The sequence below is a fragment of the Lichenostomus cassidix genome, chromosome Z (assembly GCF_008360975.1).
Source record: "Lichenostomus cassidix isolate B80296 chromosome Z, HeHo_3.0, whole genome shotgun sequence".
In the NCBI taxonomy this organism is placed as follows: Eukaryota; Metazoa; Chordata; class Aves; order Passeriformes; family Meliphagidae; genus Lichenostomus; species Lichenostomus cassidix.
The window spans coordinates 29,011,422-29,028,992 of NC_139511.1; the positions used below are offsets into that span (position 1 = coordinate 29,011,422).

At 45.7% G+C, this 17,571-nt stretch overlaps 1 protein-coding gene across 2 annotated transcripts; it reads left to right on the top strand.

Moving 5' to 3' along the window:
• The first annotated feature begins 7,528 nt into the window (after positions 1 to 7,528).
• Positions 7,529 to 17,199, top strand: TRIM14 (tripartite motif containing 14). Of its 2 annotated transcripts, none has more exons than XM_085043416.1 (6): positions 7,529 to 7,734; positions 11,634 to 11,729; positions 12,593 to 12,826; positions 13,882 to 14,044; positions 15,071 to 15,163; positions 16,302 to 17,199. In XM_085043416.1, exons 1-6 carry the CDS (start codon positions 7,567 to 7,569, stop codon positions 16,835 to 16,837), a joined length of 1,290 nt encoding a protein of 429 aa, XP_084899542.1. In that variant the 5' UTR covers positions 7,529 to 7,566; the 3' UTR covers positions 16,838 to 17,199. The 2 variants fall into 2 exon arrangements, with proteins under 2 accessions (XP_084899542.1, XP_084899543.1); XM_085043417.1 differs by lacking the exon at positions 7,529 to 7,734 and adding an exon at positions 7,843 to 7,965.
• The last annotated feature ends 372 nt before the right edge of the window (positions 17,200 to 17,571 follow it).

A 17,571-nucleotide genomic window follows, 5' to 3' on the forward strand; every position in this document is an offset into this window, starting at 1 on the left:
TATTGTTGCATTACTGCTGGCAGGAGCATTGTCTTTAGCAAACAGAACATGTCACAGAAAGAATCCATGGCTGAAGTGCAGTAATAGTGAGAGAAAATAAGAAAACAAAATTAAGTCTGTACAAAATAGGGAGAATGGGCATGTGAAATGCATAGATCAGAATGCCAAGCAGAAATTCTACATTTCCTAGCCCTAAGTGGCAATCCCTCTTCCAGTTGCATATCCAGACTCTGTGTTTACACTGAAATTTGCTGTCTCTTCCTAGCTGTCTTCTTCCAATCAAACCACATGAAATCAGTCTTGCTTGATCTGAGCACCTCCATGCTGGATATGCAGCCTCGATGCTGTCTGGGACTTAGAATGCTGGGCACTAGAGAGTCCCTCTCCTGCTGTGAAAGCACTAACCCCTGAGCATCACTTGGGCTCTGCTGAGAGCTGTCTGCTTTCAACCTGGGAGTTGCCACAGCAGGATCTCCTCTCCCTCAGCCCTCAGCTGACATCAGTCCGTGAAGGTGATTGGATTCCTGTGCTGCAGGCTGTGGTTGCCACCTGGGGCACTTGGCTGATGGGTGCCACTTGGGGCAGGTGGGTAGTCTGTGGGTCTGAAGCTCCTGCCTGTCTCAAAAGGCAAATAAGCAGGAAGTCTCTGAGGCACTGGGGGAGTGTAATGTGGAATGCAAGAGCGCGTGACTGGGGAGGAAGGAAAGGAGCCAGTTAGACTTTAAGGTCTCCTGTTAGCTAGTTTTCAGTTGTGGTATCATGCTTTGGAATGTGGCTGGGAGACCAGAGAGCCTGTGTAATAGCAGTGTTTTGCTTGCAGCACATAATCTGAAGCAATGAATTACAATTGGCCTATTTTATGTAAGTATCGAGTGCCTTGCTTCACAGAGGGTCTGGGACAGTGCTCCTCCTGCCCTGAATGCTTTCTGTGCACAAGCCAAGGACAAACTGACAGATGCTGCAAAGGCCAAGTCCATGGCTGGTACTGTGTCTCAGGTGCAAGGTGAGATGTTCACCTGTCCTTCAACACAGGAGGTGCAGGAAGAGGGATGAGGAACAGCAGGGTTACAAAAAGATGCTCTTTTGAGAGCTACGGGCCATGCTGAATGTCTGGCTGGGAACACTCAGGGGTACCCAAAAACTCACCCAACCCCTTCAGGCACAGGTAGCCCGACATGGAGCAGCTGTGTGGCAGTGGCAGGACATGAGCTAAACCTGGCTTGATGGGCTAACTGGGAACTAGCTCTCTCAAGGGGTTTAGGCTTGCTTCAGTGAAACCTGGGCAGGTTCCCTCACCCCTCCTTTTGTTGTTTTACTGACAGCACCATTTTAGGGAGCAGGTGGGGATGCATATGCATCCTTTTCTGGCACCTCTTCGTTTGCAAAAAGCCCTGGGCAAGCTCTCTGGAGGGGCTGCTTGTGGCCACGCCCTGCTGCTGCCTAACAGTCTGAACTACAAAGTCTTTTTGCTTAGAGGAATGCTTTGAAACATACTGTTTTTAATGACACTGTGCTGCCAAGGGGTCTTTGTGGCTTGGTGAAGGCATCACTTCTTGCAGGGAGAGGAGCCACTCTCAGGGAGGGGAGCTAATCTGAAGCACACATGTACCTCTAAGTTTTGTGGGGGAGATTTTTTTAATCATAACCCAAAATAGGGAAAGAGAAGGGGATTGCAGCTGAAGCTGCTAGTGTGCCCCTGTTCCCTGTTCCCTGAGGTTGCTGCCTCCCAAATGATATGGGGACTACTCCCAGGCCCTCACACTCCTCTTTCTCCTCCTTTTCTGTCTTTAATTTCCCCTCCTCTGTCCGAGGTCCCTGTGCCACCAGCAACAGTTGTCAGGGCTGAGAAAGTCTTGTTGGGCTGTATTTTGGATGCCCCTGCCCTTACTAGTTTCAGGGAAAGCAGATAAGGAGCACCTAGGAGTGCCTTCCCAGGTGCCAGGCTGCTGCCAGAGAGCTGCTCTCAGCCCTCACCCACCCAGAATGAGCATGAAGTGCTGCTGGTGTGTCAGACTGCATTTGGGGAACCCTTGTGCAGACAGGGTGGCTGACTGAAGTTGCAGGCAGGGCTACTGCCTCTCCAGAAATTGTTCTGGAGAAATACGACCCTTGAAGGAAGACCCATGGCTTCCCACATTTCCCAGCAGTCCCTAAGCATGATTACCTGCATGCCTGCCCCAAGCCCAGGAGCCTGTCTTTGGAGCTCCTCTAGCACATGGAGAACCTTCCCCATCCCTCATCAGCAGGCAGCATCTTCTGGAGCCAAGGCAGATGTGCTTGGAGCACAGAGTGAAGTTGTCACATGTTCTAGCCCTAAACCTGATGGGAAATAATACTCCTGGGCTGTGTTTTAGTCTCTCACAGTGGTTCAGAGTGACACTGAAATCAGCTGAAACAAACTTTTTAAGACAATTTGAAGCATTAGAAAGTAGGCATTAATTATCTGCAGGACACACAGAGGATATCTCTTTAGTCTGTGTGTGTGTGTGTGTGATGAAACTTTACAATAGGGTTTTAATCCATCATAATCATACATATTCATTTAAATGTGTTTCTTATCTAATACATAAACATCACTTCCCTGGAACTAATTTGCATGCATTTGCTTCCTACTGGAAGTATTTTTATGGTCCTGGAGGTTCATCAAAAGGGGTCTCTGGTGGTCATATTCCCCGAATACTTTGATATTAAAGGTGCCCCTCCCTCAGTCTTTTTCTTTGGGCATGCACTGTTGCTTCTTGTTACATAATTTGCCAAAAAAACACTCTAGGGCTCTTTATCTGCTTCTCCGCTGGTTCCAGCTACATTTAATGTTCTGTGTGCATACCTTCACATCCTTTTCGCTTTTTTGCCAGTTAGTCTTTAAGCTCTATTCAGCATCTTCTGGCGAGCTGAGAATTTGTGTTTGCTATGTTAGTAATCAAGGAGCACCTGAACCTGGGTCAGAATGATGATAAGTCTTCTCTTTCTGTCTCAGGGAGCCATTGCAGCTCCTTTTTCCTTTTCTGCTTTGCCTTGAGTTCTGATCCCCTCTGGAAGGACTCTGGGGCCTGAATTAAAGCAGAGCCTGCCCAACTGGGCAGCCCAAGACCTCTCAGGAGACTGGAAGTACAAGCCCATTGACAGCTAAGTGCATGCAACTGAGAAACCAGTAAACCACTTTGATTCTGGATGGTTTCAAGCTGTGTGAGGTGAACACTGTTCCCCTGTGACAGTGAAGGATTGGGATTAGTGAGGAGCTCTGGGGAAGGACTGCAGTCCAGTCAGCTTGGTTTCATGGCACAGTATTAGAGGCTGTGTTTGCCTCAGGGAGAACATGCTCCTGGCCTGTAGCTGTGTTTATGCCTGCTTTGGCTCATCCCACAGGGCACCTCAGCTGTGTTTTGGTTTAACCCCAGCCAGTGGCAAAGCCCCATGCAGATGCTCACTCCCATACCTGCAAGAGCTGGAAAACCTGTGCAATGAGATAAAGACAGTTTAACAGGGAAAGGGAAAGCAAAAACCACACACAAGTGAAGGAAAACAAGGAGCAGTCTCTCCCATCAGTACAGGCTGGGGGATGAATGGGTTGTGACCAGCCCTGCAGAGAAGAACCTGGGGATATCACTAGATGAAAAATTAAATATGAGCCAGCAACGTGCACTTGCAGCCCAGGAAAACAATTGTAATCTGGGCTTCCTAAAAAGAATCTATCTTCCTCTGGTAAACCATCTGAAAGTAACTGCATTGGAGCTCAGCCTGAGTGAAGACAATGGTATTAAATGGGTGAGTAAACAACTTAATGGCAGTGCATTCCCAGCCTGTCCAGGTCCCTCTGGATGGCATCCCTTCCCTCCATTGTGTCAACTGCACCACACAGCTTGGTGTCCTCAGCAAACTTGTCCATGTTGCCAATGAAGATGTTGAACAGCACTTCTCCCAGCATTGACCCCTGAGGAGCACTGCATATCTGATCATCTCACAGCTGGAAACTTGTTAAGAAGGATGCTGTGAGAGACAGTGAACATCACTAAAATCCAGAAAAATTACATCCATTGCCTTCTCTTCATCCCCTAGGTGGTGACATCATTGTAGAAGGATAGCACATTGATTAAACAGGGCTCTCCCTTTGTGACTTGGTGCTGGCAGTGCCTTTTGATTGCATTATCCTTTAAATGCCATTCAACAGCACCCAGTGTGATCTTTCCCAAAATTTTCCAGGTACTGAGGTTGGACTAAGAGGTCTGTAGTTCCCTGGGTCATCCTTCATGGCCTTGTAAACTGGAATAACACTGACTAGCTGCACTCAGCATGGACCTCCTCAGACTCCCAAGACCTTGGCAGGTGATTGAGAAGGGTCCTGCTGGAACATCCACCAGCTCCTTCATCCTTCTGGGGTGAAAATATCTGGCCACACAAGACCTATGAACAGCCAGCTGGTACTACTTGTCTCTGACAATGTCAGTGTCCACAAATGGAAAGTCACTGTTCCCACAGCTATGGTCCTTCCCACTCTAAGGATCAGGCAATGCAAAGTTTATGGTCAGCATTAAAAACTGAGGCATTAAAAGCTTCAAATGTGTTTACTTTTTCTTCATCCCTGTTTGTCTGGGATACTTCTCAGTGCTTTAAAATATGTGTGTTGAACGGGTTTGCCAGTACACAGCCAACTCAGTGACACTGCAAGGAAACACAAACCTTTCATGACAGCTTGAAGTAATTCTGATAGCTCTTTAATTCATACTATCCTTCCACAACACTGCAGAAAGTATATTTTGAAAAGTATGTGTTTGAAAGTATATTTTGCTAAAAATCAGAAATAAATACATACATTGATATTTTTTCTGATAGCCTAGAAAGATTTTCTGTCTTTAAAAATGAAATAGTGGGCAGCTAAGCCACAGAAGAATTCCTACATTCATTTACTTTCTTCATGAAAGTGTCAAAACAGAAAGAGCATCCAGTGCCAGTAAAATTAGAAGTTTCAAAATTTAATTAGTTTTTCAGGAAAAGAAACTTGACCATGAAAACTGAACTCATGTAGCATTGCTAAGACATTTTTCTAAGTGTAACATTAGATTACCTAAAACACACACGTGTATGCATATGTTTCCAGAAGGTTTGCTTGACTCAGGAGTAAAATATGTCTTCCCTGCATGGTCCCACTGGCAGTAACCCTGAGGCAAGCCAAACCAAGACAAACTCTGATTTCTGCAGTAAAAATGATTTCTCTTCTTAAGCCAGTGTGTTCAGGTGAGTCTTCTACTGAAAGCACCCCACTTTGATAAAGGATTCTTGAGTTCAGCCTTATTTAACATTCAGCCCTTGTGTGGCAGGGACTCAAGGCTGCTATGCATGTACAGATGGTGTTTTAGTGCCATTCAAATTACAGTCCTGAACGTCTTTGCTGAAGTGGTGATTCTGCTTGGTTTTGATTTGTTTGGTTAGTTCTTTGGTTGGGTTTTTTTTTTTTTTTTGAAGATGGCTGCAAAGAAGTCCAGATGTGCACCAGAACCTGTAAATTGTACACTAAAGCAGACTTCTTTCCTTTACCCCTATACACAAGTATGAAGATGAAGTCAGAACTTATATTAAGAATTTTCTGTACAAACAAATAGAGGTTGCTACAGCTGAACAAAAGCCTGGCCTCTGTGTAAAGCATGCTGCCAGATTCCCACACAAACTTTGCAGAAATACACCCCAATTTTGCAGAAGGCTTATTGGATCCCAGTCAGGAGAAGAAAAGTGTCATTTCAACTCAACACTGACAGATGAAGACACAGACCCCTTGTGACCTGACTAGCCAACTCCACCCATGTCTTCCTCAGCTGGCTTGCACTCTGAGATTGTGCTGAATGAGGAAAACGTTATCACTTCCTGTTTTCCTCTTGATTTAACTCTCCTCTCCACTGCTTGTGATGGAGGATGATTCTTCTTGGCAAAAGGAGCCTGAGGCACACCCTGAGGCATTTAGAACCTGTTTTGAATGCTTGAAGGTGTTCCCTCCAGAGAGAAGAATATAGGAGCTGGATGTAAAGATGATCTTCAGACCTCTCACAACCACAGTGAAGCAGCACTTTTGCCCAGTGTTAGACAGGAAAGTACTGGGATGAAAGTTCATCTTATTTTGGTGCATTACAGCAGCACCTGGTTATCCAGTAGTGTTTACACAAGCTTTATTTGGTTTTAACACAACTCTCTTCTCCACAGTAAACAATTTAAAACCCAGAAAGCACAGAGAACCTAGCTCAATAATTTCACTTATAATGGGAAGTGCTCTAGGCACTAATAATGTGCAAATTGTAATGCTGCAAGTAATGGGCCTTGAAATGTCCTTACAGTCAAACTCATGGTGTTGTTTGGATTGACAGACTAGAACACCTGATCTGCTAGACACAAAGTGCTGTCATTAGATGTACAAAGTCCAAGTGGCAGCTGGGTACTAGTGCCATTCCTCAGGGATTAATGCTGAGGCCATTGTGCTTTAATGTTGTTATCAGCAGCCAGGGCAATGGAATGGAATATGCCCTCAGAGGGTTTGCTGGCATCACAAATAAGAGCAAACAATCTCCAGATATCTATAATGATCCTGAAGATTCCATGATTGTAACGTGGGGTCTGTATGAAACACTTTCAGAGAAAAAAAACTTGACTTGTACGTACAAGACCATTTCTAACTCCTTGATTATGTCAGCAGCTCTTTTGTGGGCATGAAATTTTAGTGGGACTGCCCTTGTTCCTCAGTGCTCCACATTCTCCTGTACTAATATGTATACCAACTCTCAAATGGCTCACCAAAATGTTTGGGTTTTAAATCTCTTCCTATTTTTTCCTATCTTTTGTGTGTGTGTACTCTGCATTGCTTTAATTCACAGAAAGAACCAAGCATATTAAAAAAAAAACTATATTAATTTGACTGAATGTAGGTAAGAGTTTGGGCCAATCAAGTAAGTGTGTGAACCCTGTAATACAATGAGAACTCTATTACAATTTCTATAAATGAGACCTTTCAGAGCACAAAATTCTAACTAAAAAATAGAAAGCAACAAAACATGCCCTGAAGACGTTTTTTTTTCACACTTTTAATCAGATTTTTTTGTTCTGTTTTGTTTGGGGGGATTTTTTTGTTTTGTTTTTGGTGGGTTTTTTTGTTTGCTTGTTTGTTTGGGGATTTTTGGTGGGGTTTTTTTGGGTTCTGTTTGTGTTTTGCTCAGCTATGACACTGAAGCCCATCCTTCGTGGACGCTGCTGAAATTCCTCACGTTAGCCAGTTTTCCAGCCCGGTCCCGGACGGAGGCAGCTCTCCCGGCGCCGGCTCTCCCGCGCTCCGCACAGCTCCCAGGGCATTGCTGCCCGGCGCTCCGCTGCGGCTCCGCGCTCCGGCGGCCAGTGGCGCGGTGGGGCACTAGCCCCTCGGCCACGGCCACCGGCACGGCTGGCGGCCCCAGCGCGGCACCGCTGCGCGCTCCCTGCTCCCGCCGGTCCGCACCGCCTCCTCCCCACCCTCCCGCCCCGCACCGCCCCGCACCGCCCCGCCTGCCCCGCCGCTCCCGCGGCCGTCTGCTCCACGCTCCGGCCGCCTCCGCGATGGCGCAGGGGCAGCCATCCCCGCGGGTGTGCGGGGAGCACGCCGGGCGGCCGCTGGAGCTGTTCTGCGAGGAGTGCGGGAGCTGCGTGTGCGCCCTGTGCCCGGCGCTGGGCGCTCACCGCGGGCACCGCGCCTGCCTGCTGCCCCACGCCGTGCGCCGCACGCAGGTGAGTGCCGGGCGCCGCGGACACCGGGCTGCACCGGGAGCGCCGGGCGAGCTCTCCCTGATTTGGTTTTACCTCTTGCCGGTTGCCTCCTCGTTTCTTAAACTTGTGCCGCTGGGTTTTGTTTGGCCAGGGCGTGATGGTGGCAGCTGTGAGTACTGGTGCAGTGCCACAGCACTAAGCTGATCTTCAGCCTCGCTTTGCTTGCCTTATAAACACCTTGTGGAGCTCAAGGTTTGTAGGCTGTGCTAGCTAGCAGGGCAAACTTTCTGTACTTTCTGTACCTCAGCATGTGCTTTGTAGATCTCATATGGACAGGGGTCAGCCTGATGCCACTGCACAAGGATGTGGTTTGTGCACGAAAGGGAAAGAGTTAATCAGTCACACCCAAGCACCCACAAAACAGGAGTATGAACCAAGGGACAAGGAGGAAGTGACTTTGACTGTTAGGTCACGTGCAGCAGCATTTTATCCTCAGACCTTGTGTGTGGAATCAGGGGACCGTGGTTGCCCCAGGGAACTTGTTTTCATTGCCGGGATGGAAGTACCTTTGAGAGAAACATAGATGTCTCGGGGGAAAGGTAATTTCTTTTTACTTCCTCCGTCCACCACAGTAGTTTGCTATTTCACTGTATCTGCCCATGCACAGTTCCCTGACAACTCCTCTGGGATGGGAGCAAGGGTTGTTGTGGGTTAACCCCAGCAGGCAGCTAAGCACAACACAGCTGCCTGCTCATTCCCCTCCCTTGCCCAGTGGGACAGGGAAAGAGAAGAGGATGACTAACCCCAAGAAAATTCATGGATTGAGATAAAAATTAGTTTAATAAGTGAAAGTGGAAGGAAGAGAAAAAGAGCAAAAGTGATGCAAAGGCAGACACACTCACCAGACTGTTCCTGAGCAAAAGACAGCTAACCCACCTCAACACTCCACTTACAGTTGCTGAATGTGATTTCACATGGTATGGATTACCTCTTTGGTTAGTAGGGCTCGTCTCCTGCTTGCCCTCCCAGCCTTTCATGCACTCTCAGTGTAGTAACATCTGAGACACAGCACCACACAGGCTGCTATGAGGAAAATTAACTCCATCCCTGCCACAGCCAGCCCAGGGATTCTTCCCTAGCATTCTTCCCTTTTTCTTCATCCCAGGGTAGCTGGGATGAAGAAAATGTCCTCAGGAAGTTTTCCAAGCTTGCCAGTACTCCTGCTAGCGTTTTGTTTTGCTTGGACACCCTGCCAGGAGACTTGTTGAGGCCTGCATGCTGTGGTGCTAAGCTCGGGATGCTTAAAATTCTGTGACAAGAGGTTTGATGTTCAGAAGCCCTTTTGATTTTATTTTCTTTTCTGCAATTTCAGAAAGCTCCTTCCCACTTCTTCTGTGATATTTTGGGGCCACATTACTAGGAAGTTTTCTACAGAAAACAGTAGGAAGAAAGAGTCTCTACAGAACTTCCTGCTTGGAAGTTCACACAGATTGTGAGCGGGTACTTCCTGCTTGGAAGTTCACACAGGTCACGATAAACTCTTGCGGCATTTTATTGCACTTTATGTTAGAGAGCATTACAAGGGCAGTGCATTAGGCTGCCACAAACAGCAGCACAGAGGTAAAACCTTTTAAGACATCTGAGCAATGCAGAGCACTGCTCCTGCATGCTGGTTTGCTTTCATCCAAAATGTCCCTCTTACAGGTGGGAGCTCACTACAGTGTTTGTGTTCCCTTCATGACAGGGTGGCAGTGTGTGGATGCAGGTATTGTGCAGTAGCAACCTGACTTGAGGCAAAGTAAAGTGCACAAAGCTACAAGTTGTGCTGGCTTCCTGAGGGTCTGATTGACACAGGGAAGCACATGCTGTCGAGAAAGAGTTGTTTCTGTGCCAAATCAGGAAGCGAGCAGGGTAGGAACTTGTACTCCCAGGTGACCCTCTGTCCCTAGGAGGTATCTGCTGACATCTACTGGCTTAGAGCTGCAGAGATTTCAGGCACAAACTATCAATAGTTGCAGCCTAAGAGATGGTATTTTGACTGGTGATTTTTTTGCTGGGAGCAGTTATTCCTTATAGCCCTTGTGATGTGACACCAGCCAGACAGCACTTCTTCCACAGAGAATCTTCCACAGCTTTCAGCAAATCCTAGCTGTGAGTGCTAAGAGGAGATGAGAATCAGTGTGTGAGGTCCATCAGCTGCTTCATCCCTAGATCTGATCCCTTGTTTAAGACCATCAAGAAGGACACTACCTGTGCTTCTGAATGCAGGACACAGGATCAGCATTCTTTGCACTTGATATGTGTATGTGAGCCTGACTGGAGCTAGGAGTATCATCTCTCAGAAGTCCCTGCTTTAACAGTGTTTTCACTTGGATGAGTTAAGGCATCCAGGCAATCCCTATAGGAATGTTTCCAGAGCTGATTCCTCAAGGTGAACATGGGCTGCCTGGCAGGGTCTTCATTTGGTAGGAAGTAGCTCTTTAATTTACCTCTGTAGAGAAAGTAGCCAGAAATGCTTGGGATTGACATAAGTGTTTGCATATAGTCCCAGTTGCGAGGGAATGAGTGCCTGAAGTGATGTGTTTTACTAGCAAAGAAGGAAGATTGGTCTTTGAGGTAGGGAATGAGGTGTAGGCTGCAAAATAAACTAAGGAAGGCTCGTATCTGGTAGAACTCCTGAACCTTCTAGTGGTGTAGAACACTTCTGGTTCTTCAGGGACAAGACTGGAAAACTGTGCCTGGAATAAATAGCAGGACTGTCCTGCTCTGTGCAAGAACATTTGTCTGCTTGCATGGATGTATCTGTGCCAAGGGCCTTCCAGACGCAGAGTCTCTGGCTTTTGCTGGGAGCCCATTTTGTCCTGACTCTGTCTTGTTTAAATAACTGCCTGTGTTTTCTAAGGAGACATATGTCAGAAATGCAAACTGTTGCTCATGAAGCAACATTTTATGTTCTGTTGTCCACACTGCAGAGCTTAAATGCTGTGCTGCCCTGGGGCTCCTGCAGTGAACTGGTACATGTGCATGCAGATGCTCTTGACTGGGTCTCAGCTGCAGAAGAGGTCACTGATAATAACTACAGCTGGAGGTAGCTTACCTGGCATTTACTGAGGGCCTGTGTTTTAGCACCAGTGCACTGAGAGAATGGGACAGCAATGACTGGATCCTCCATGGTACTAATGACAAAAATGCATCAGCAGGGACACCAAGACTGTTCAACCTTCTGGCCAGAGGGCAGCCAATTTCAGAGGGCTGCAGGTGAGAAATTGTGGGGCAAGACATAAGCAGAACATTGATCATGCTGTGCTGGGCACACCACAAGTGTCACAGATACTTGTGTGATTGATTACCAGCCAACCTGACAATCTTGCCTGCTGCAGATATTCAGACTACAGTGTCACTTCAGTGATAGTGGGATATCTGATTGGTCATTTGTACACTGGGAAGCATCCTGAACATTCACTGGATTTTGATTCTAGACAGAGCGTTCCACTGATCCTCTGAATAAAAGTACTTACTTAGCTGTCCTTTGGCTGCTAATTGTATTAGCATATAGACTTGAAATGCACAGCACCTCATATTTAAAGATGAAACTTCTTTTCACTTTGGACTTCCCTATGCCTTAAGAAGGTGGTGCTAATTTGCACAGCTCTCCAGACCTTACCAGTATAACCACCAGGTAAAATGTTGAAATCCTCATGGTTCATCACTATACTCCTCCTAAATGAACTTTTAAGCCTCCTAAAAGGCCATTCATTTAAGAGTTGTACCTTCCAGCTACAAATATTCTGTGATTCTATGGTTCTGAAACTGAGTATTTCAGTGATATACTCCCATATATAAAACAATTTGGATACTGATTCTGTTTTTTACAGATGTTGTTATGAAACAATGTTTTATTTTGTTTCATTTTTGTGTAGGAACTCATGACATTGTGCTTGAAGGATCTAGAAGAGAGAACAGAGCAAGAAGCTGGTAACAGAAGGAGCATAGAGCAGGCTGTGAATGATGTGAAGGTAAAGTGTAGTTTCCTTCTTCAGTGGATGGTCATTTTCCAAGGGGAGACTTTTTTTCTCTGTAGCTATTCAAAGACAGACACCTAGTACTTCTCAGGAAAAGACTGTATTCCCTGTATCCATCACAATATATTACACTATCAAAGGGCGAGAAGAGGGAGAGTCTCCAAAGACCTGGTCCTCATTCCTTGATCAGCTGAACACCTCAGGAAGACCAGAGGAATAGTAGGTAGCCCCAGCTGCCTGTGTTGTTCTGGCTTCACTGATGTATCTTGCCTTGCATTGCACTGAACAATTATTGAATTGTCTTGATTCGGAGTGGAATAAACACAAGAACAGCTCTATTGATTCTGTCTTAAGAGTGGGAATGTAGGTTAAGCTGCGCCTCTTTAATGAGCATGAATTGACTTTTGCTCTAAGGAGCATCTCTAAGCAGCTCTGTTACAGAAATGTCAGTAAGAGCTTGAGGGGGCCTTAGAGACTTGGTTTGATGTCACTTTGTTTTGAAAGCTTTCTCTTCTACTAGCTACTTGTCTCTAGCTAGCTTTAAAAGGGGTCAAAATCTTGCTACTGAAGGACCAGGTCTGCTTCTTGTTGCAGTTTGTACCCTGTTAATTCCAGCTGAAACCAGAATTTTCTGCATAAATAGGCATCTTGGAATCTTGCCTCAAGCTTTTCCATCCAGACATCAGCAGGTAAATCATGTCTGCCCTCCCTTAAGGGGTAGAGACATGTTTCTGAAGAGATGCAGAAAATCAGTAAAATTCAACCAAAACACAGCATTGAAAGACTGAAAGAGAAATGTCTGAAATGTTTACGGTCTGTTGAGCAGGGGGGGAGACATTCTTCTGCTTCATCTATAGGCACATGCTGATATGATCAAAAGGCAGCTGTCAGAAAAAATGACTGAGCTTCACTTACTTCTTCGGGAAGAAGAGAGTCTGGCAAAAAACTTCATTGATGCAAAGACTCAGCAAGCCCTGGGAGCACATGATGAGCAGTTGGAGTCCTGTCAAGAACAGCTTGCAGCCCTAGAGTCCTTCACATGTCGAATCAGACAAATACAACAGGACAGTGATCCTATTTGTTTGCTGGAGGTGGTATTGTATGGTCTCTTTCTACCTTTTATCCTCATAGCCTGTGGTAAATTGCTCTAGTGATCTCTTCTATAGATCCTTCTGTATGTAAGAAGCATCTTTCTAACTGCTTTTTAATTTGCTTTGTATTGGTGTTTTGGTAAACCCATTTGGCTCCTGATTTTTGAGCTATTAGGTTTTCCTACTATGGCATTGATTTCAGGTCTGTATGAAATTCATGTTAATTTAAAGCATATATGGAAAAGACATGTTTCCTGAAGACAAATGCTGTATCAAGTCTCTTCTCGACCAGTGTATTATGAAGGTCTGAGAAAAGGCAGCCCTCAGGAAACCTCAGGAGGAAGGTTAAAATGTCCAATTTTTTTAACTGCAAGAGATGCTAATCACCATAAGCAATACCCATCACTTCACTTCCCTGGAGGGGGCAATGCTTTTCTTTTTGCCTACAGATAAATGTCAGCTTCTCCCTCCTAATGATCTTCACCTTCCTTGGAAAGGGTGTATTGCCACATACTTATGCTGTGACACAGGCCAAAGGATGACATTCATCACAGGATGATGTCTCTGGTGCATTTTTGCATCCTTGCTGTGTGGCAGACATGGGAGTTTCCATTGCTGTGATATGGCCCTGGCATTCTGCTGTGTATGCTACCAACATACCTCCACATATGAGCTGCTCTTCATTATTTTGTGGAAATTTTCTTGTAGGAGATGTTGGATTTTATTCTTTTGATTCCTTTTAAAACTTAGTGGTTTAATTTTGCCATTGATGGTATTTCCCACAAAGGGTCCTGGCCAGGCTAAACTAGTTTCTATCCTGTAGGGATCTCTTTTAACCATGGCTCTGGGATGGCCCCTGGCTTCACTGGCAGGAGGAAGTAATGGACAGGTTAATGAGCTAAAAGGGAGGCTGAACACAGCAAAGCTTGACTGTTATGGCCCATAGGTTTACCTAGTGATGGAGCTGTCCTTGCTCTGTGGCATGTGGCAGCTGGAAGGGAAGAGTCCTTTCATGTCACTGTCTCTAATTGTAGCATTTGCCTTTCTTCCCTCAGAAGTACACAGAAATTGAGAAGGAAATTAAGAAATCCAGGCATCCATTAGAAGAGTGGCATCCAATACCTCTCTCGTTTGAACACCTACTCAACCATTATAAACACTTCATCAGAGTTCTTCAGTCCATTCTACAGAAACCATTGGAAGGCAGGCTTAAAGAAGGTACCTGGGAGAGAATTTTGCTTTCTCCTGCTCTCTTTGCAAATAAACTGTGCCTTGTAAGTAAGAACAGGACCTTTTACCAAATCAGTTGGAGAAACAACAGTGTTTCAGGCATGGGTACAGTTTTCTGACAGCCTAGGTGTAATGCTGCTATAGCAGTGGTGATTTACAAATGTAAGAGGTTTCTCTTCCAACTCTGAAAATTACCTTTGGTTTGTCTGCTGTTTCCCCCCCACACTTCTATCAGGTATTTCAGTACAATTTACTGTAGTCCATCATAGCTACACAATGTATCCTCTCAGTTATATTAGGTGTAAGTGCTCTGGTGTTTGGCTACCTCTAAAATTTGGAAGCTTTTTCTAATTGATGTACCCAGTGATCTGCCTCAGTCTGAAAAATGTGATGATTTTTGATACTGTAAAGGTGAGCTAACATGTTCTGTTTAGAAATCCTTTTGTCTTCGAGCTGGTATTCCATCCTTAAGTGACCTTTGCCATGATTAAGGCAAGGAGTCTCCTAATGGGACACAGAGCCTCCAAGCTAAATAACCACAGGGAAACCCTGCTGCTCTTTGAGTGAGCAGCCAACACTGGCCATCACATTTCACCCAGCCCCCTTTTAATAATCCCTTATCTGAGAATTGCCACCAAGAAGAGGAGGTTGCTGAGGCAGATCAGGTTAGACCTGATCTGAAAGGCCACTGCAGGATGTATGTAGGACTGCTAGACAGCATCTTGGAGGTGCTCTGCAGCAAGCATTTGCAGCTATCTTCAGCTGCCTTTTTTCATCTGATAAGGGCTACTCTTTAAGGAATAGAGCCTGACTACTTGGTGTTGTGCTCCGTTGTGTAGTTCTTCAGCAACACTTGTCCAGCATCACCATGCTAACCGAAGGGCATAATGTTGATACCCTACAGAATGAATAGCCTTTCCCCAGAAAAAGTACCATAGTTTGTCCATGAAGTTTGAAAATAATAGTTGAAAAACTGGTAGGCTCCCTAAACGACCTGTTTTAATCTCTGCCCAGATGTTTTCAGTAGCCTTAATGCCACTGCAAAGAAGGAGCCTGGAACAGTGCTGAAAACCATGATTCCTACTGATCGGTTGCTTTTCTTAAAACGTAAGTATGATTATACCAGAGTTCTAGAACCTCCTGAGTTGGAATGGACCTACAAAAATCACTGAGGTCCAACTCCTGGACCTGCACAGGACCATGTGTCTGAGAGTGTTGTCCAAATGCTTGAAGGCTCTGTCAGGCTTAGTGCTGTGACCACTTGCCTGGGGAACCTGTGCCAGTGCCAGCCACCCTCTGGGAACTTTCTCCTAATATCTAACTTAGACCTTGTCTGACAGAACTTCAGTCCGTTCCCTCAGGCCCTGTCACTGGTCACCACAGAGATCAGTGTCTGCCCCTTCTCTCCCGCTCGCAATGAAGCTGTAGACTGCAATGAGATCTCTCCTCAGTCTCCTCCAGGTTGAACAGACCAAGAGACTGTAACTGCTCTGGGTATGGCTTCTCCTTATCCTATCACCGTGAGTGACCCAGATTAGAAAGGTGTGGAGGCATCAGTGTTGGAGGCCTGCTGTGATTCTCTTGGCGTGTCTTTTGCAGCCCCAGTGTCTCTGGAGCTGTAGGCTCTGTGGCTCTCTGAACTGTAACTTCAACCCAAATAGCAACTAGTTGCTGTGGCTGAAGTGCACAAAACATTGGTGGCTGATTAGAAAGGTGTGGAGGAAGCAATATTGGTAGACTGCTTCATGCACTTGCCGCAAATTTTCTAGCCCCGTGTCCCTGGAGCTGTAGGCTCTGTGGCTAGCTGAACCCCATCCCTACCTAATATAATGGTGCTACAACTGGCATCCCTATCACAGTGGATGACACAGATTGGAAAAGTGCAGAGTCAGCAATGTTGGGGCTCTGCCTTGCTCAGATCTGCCTTTTCCAGACCCAATGTCCTTGGACCTGTGAGCTTTCCAGCTGAGCCCTGACCCTAAGCTCAAAGCAACCCTGGTGCTGTGGCTGAGGTCCCCACCACCATGGTTGGCCCAGATTACAAAGGTGTGGAAGCAGCAATGTTAGTACCCTGCTGTGATCCCCTTGCCATGCCTTCTCCAGCTGGTGTTCCTGGGCCTATGGACTTTCTGATTCTGTCCCAGGCTACTGCCAGCTGTGGGCTCCTTTGCAGGTGTTTTGTAACTTTGACTTCTTCCAAGGGTCTTGATAAAGGTAGTAAGTACGTTTATGGCTTTGACTGCAGATGCAAGATCACCAACCTGGGAATATGACAGCATTCACCCGAGACTGAAATTGTCTGATGACCGTCTGGTAGTAAGCTGTAGCTGGAGGAGGATATTTTACCCCTGCAGTCCCCAGAGATTTGATACATTATGGCAAGTACTAAGCAGAGATGCATTCCTCTCTGGGAGCCATTACTGGGAAGTTGACCTGCTTCATGCTGGAGCAGGATGGTGGATTGGTGCAGCCTACCCTTCCATTGGTAGGAAAGGAGACTCTGAAGCCTGTCGACTGGGCTGGAATAGAGCATCTTGGTGCCTTAAGAAGTTCGACCTTGAATACTGGGCATTTCACAAGGGAGAGAGAATCCCCATCCTGATAGAAGATGATCCTGATTGCATTGGCATTTTTCTAGATTACGAAGCAGGAATCCTTTCATTCTACAATGTCAGTGATGGCATGGCTCATTTGCACACCTTCCGCTGCAAGTTCACAGAACCAGTTTACCCAGCCCTGCGACTCTGGGAAGGGTCCATTAGAACATGCAAACTAACATAAGAAACAGAGCAAAACAAAGCCTACTATTTCATGCTTTTTCTATGAATGCCACTTCAGCACTTATGTACATGAATTCATCTCTGCTGTAAGAAAGTTGTAATTATGATGCTTCTAGAAGGTAATGTAAGTTCAAGAAAACCAACTGTGATTTTTAATCTATATGTATTTTTCAAGGAAGGAAGGTGATCTGGCTTTTATAAAGGATGTTGACATACCACTCAGAGTGCCATATGTACTATTTTTGTACTTTTTTTTAACCCTTAAGTTCAAGAAAACCAACTGTAACTTTTAATGTACATGTAATTTTTCAATGGGGGGAAGGTGATCTGACTTTTATAAATGGTGTTGATGTACCACCTGAAGTGCTGTATGTACATTTTTCAACTTGCAAAATGGAAAAAGTCTGGTTGAAAGAAAAATATTACAACTCAGCCTGGAACCTGGATATTGACCCAATTTTTTTGTTTTAAATGAACTCCCTCCCTTCATGAGCCTAGAGAGGCTGCAATTGTGTATGGCAAGAGGTCTAGTTTGGTTCAAGCTTCAAGATTACACATTGCATATCATTATCATTGACAAGGTCAGAAAATGAAAAATGAAAGACTGGCACTGACTGTTGGGAAGGTCCCTTCTGAAGCAGGAGCTTCTGTGGTCACACTTAACAGCCATTAACTGGCCTTACATTGAGCTGGACTTCTGGGTGGCCCTATTCATCCTACTGAGATGAAGTGTCT